We start from the raw sequence: 2,550 nt of genomic DNA on the forward strand, positions 1-2,550 counted from the left end.
ATAGTCTGTTTGCGTTACTTGTATTCCAATTTACTTCAAAGTTGCATTAAAAAATTCTTTAATTTTATCTGAAATTTTGAATAAAAGTATCTGGAAAAAATTCAGGATTATTTTTCAATATTACATTATTTACTAAATGATTTTTTAATTAAAATGTTAAAAGCTTTATTTAATAAAAATTGAAATTGTAACAAAATTAAGGATAAAAGGAGAGTTAAATTTCGTGCCAAAAAAGATCCAGATTGCAGGATGATTTTGAAATAAAAACAAACTATGAAATTACCGATCTGAGAATTGCATCCGGACGATCCTTCCATCACTCGAAGGTGCAGAGGATCAAAGCGAAGGCATTACGATATCATCGACGCAACGTGCGGCTCTATTTCGATCGCGTTGATCGCCGATTACGGTAGCGTGAACGACGAAGCGAGGGGAAGCGGCTGACTAGCTGGAACTTCCTCTGATATAGGTTGCTGCTGCGGGACGTGGGTCGCGCTCACGTGTCTCAGAACGTGCGGCCGACTTATCGCGACGAGGATCGAGTCTAGGCCGAGAGAGCCGGTGTCGGCGAGTCAGTCCGCGCGTGGAAACCGGCGAGTGTCAAACCCGCCCGTCGTCGCGCACCTCTGGAAGCAAAACAGTCTCCACGCGAACGCCATCCTCCTCCTCTTCGTCTTCATCCTTCCTGTCAGATCCACGATCAGATCCGCAAGGGTGAAGGACAAGATGAATCGTGAACTCGTCGCGAGTGCGTGTGCATGGTGAGGGGCAGTTTTGAAGCGCGTTTCTTTTTATCGAGAGAAAATTTCGTATTTCGAGCAGCGCAGAATGGAGGAAGTATCCGTGGACAATACCAAGGATTCGGGGTACTCCAACACCTGCAGCAACAGCCAGTCGCAACGCAGGTGAGTGCGATATGCATTTTTTTCGCGCTCGCTAAGATTTTTGGTCATTATATTTTTGACTGGCGAGACTGTCTTAGACTATGTGAAAACAGCAATGATATCACTTTCCTTTGATTTATGGATAAAAAATGGTTTTTCCAAACGGAATAAAATATCAAAGTTTCGCTCACAACAATTAATTTATTATATTCATATTTTATTTTTTTCTTCAAATCATCAGCGTCTTAAATTTTATCGATCGAAACAGATCTGAAAATAATTTTGTTGACCATCAAAGTTATTTTGTAGGAATCTCAAGCAATATGAGAGCGATGTTGCACAAAGATTTTAAATTCTAGCAATTAGTTTAAGCGTTCTACATAATTATAAAACTTGTTCACAATAAATTAATTTAAATTAAATAACATTTTATACTTAATTTAATAACGAGGAAATTTTTACGTCTTGTAATCGTAACTTTTTATAATTTGACTTACTACGCTCTGAATAACTGAGTTGTGATCTATGGAGAAGGAGGTTAGTCACTTGGCTAAACAGCGAAGAGACAAAAATTGGGCAATTCCCAACCAGACAGTAGGGAGATCCTCATCCTCGGTCTCACATAGAACATAATTTTAACATTTTTCAACTATTTTGTCAAGACATCTATGATAATGATCTACGAATTTGCTGAAGATGGTTTGAAGAAAACCGAAATGTCCAAATAAGTTTGTATCGACAGTCATTATACAATTTTAATACATTATGTGAATATTATTTGACTATTATATAAATATTGCGCACCAATTCCCGCGCTGTATTAACGCTCTCATTGTCTGTATATTATATTATTGTTTTTTAATTTCGATAATCCGATTAGTATTTAAATTTTGATTTTAAATTAAATAATTGTTTTGATCCAACAAAATTATTTTCAGTTTTATCTAATTAAAATTTTAGATATTTCAGCAAAACTGTTCTTTCCGTAAATATCTTCTGATTTTCAAAATAATTCGTAATAAAACCTTTAGTATGTATGTATATGTGCACAAAGTTAGCAATATTTTTTGTAATTTAAATTTAAATGTCTATCAGGGAACTTATGTTTTGATATGCGCGCAAATTTATATTAAAGTACTAAGAATCCACATGCGATGGAATCTTCTTCCGGCTTGTATTACAATCGGCGTGTATTTCAAAGTGCACTGGATACAAGCGTGACTCTCGCTTTTGCGATCGATATTGTGTGAGATCAGTATCACGAAGCGATGAGTAATAAATTTAAAACATGACCGTCACGCAGGAATTTTTATGTCGATCGCTTTGACGACCGTGAGACGCCTTTTGTATCGTTCATTCATGAGATTACATGCGTCAGACATAATCGCTTCTAAAGGTATCCATCGTTCGAAAAGTACATTGTTTCTCATCCATCATTTTGCTCAATTGCATTTTATCCATGTTTCATTTCGTTTTATACTTATATGAGTTTTTATCTCTGTTCTGTCGATTTTGCTTCATTTTCATTCTTATGAACATACGTATGTTGTATGAATGTTTTTTTAAAGTGACGGTTTCGGAAATTGAAATTTGTAAGACTGCAATTGCTTAAAAAGATTTTTACACAATTATGAAAAATATAATAATATATATAATATATTAATAA

General features: G+C 35.3%; 1 protein-coding gene across 6 annotated transcripts in view; it reads left to right on the forward strand.

Moving 5' to 3' along the window:
* Positions 1-520: 520 nt before the first annotated feature.
* Positions 521-2,550, forward strand: part of per (period circadian regulator) — a 32,526-nt gene continuing 30,496 nt past the window's right edge. For 2 of the 6 annotated variants that reach the window (XM_018447017.1, XM_018447016.1), the window contains exon 1: positions 522-905. In XM_018447017.1, coding sequence (XP_018302519.1) covers positions 829-905 — 77 coding nt within the window. In that variant the 5' untranslated portion in view covers positions 522-828. Of the gene's footprint in view, positions 906-2,550 lie in introns of all 6 variants that reach the window. The other 4 variants (XM_018447012.1, XM_018447013.1, XM_018447015.1 and 1 more) reach the window with 3 other exon arrangements.

This window comes from Mycetomoellerius zeteki, unplaced genomic scaffold (assembly GCF_001594055.1).
Source record: "Mycetomoellerius zeteki isolate Tzet28-1 unplaced genomic scaffold, Tzet1.0 scaffold197, whole genome shotgun sequence".
In the NCBI taxonomy this organism is placed as follows: Eukaryota; Metazoa; Arthropoda; class Insecta; order Hymenoptera; family Formicidae; genus Mycetomoellerius; species Mycetomoellerius zeteki.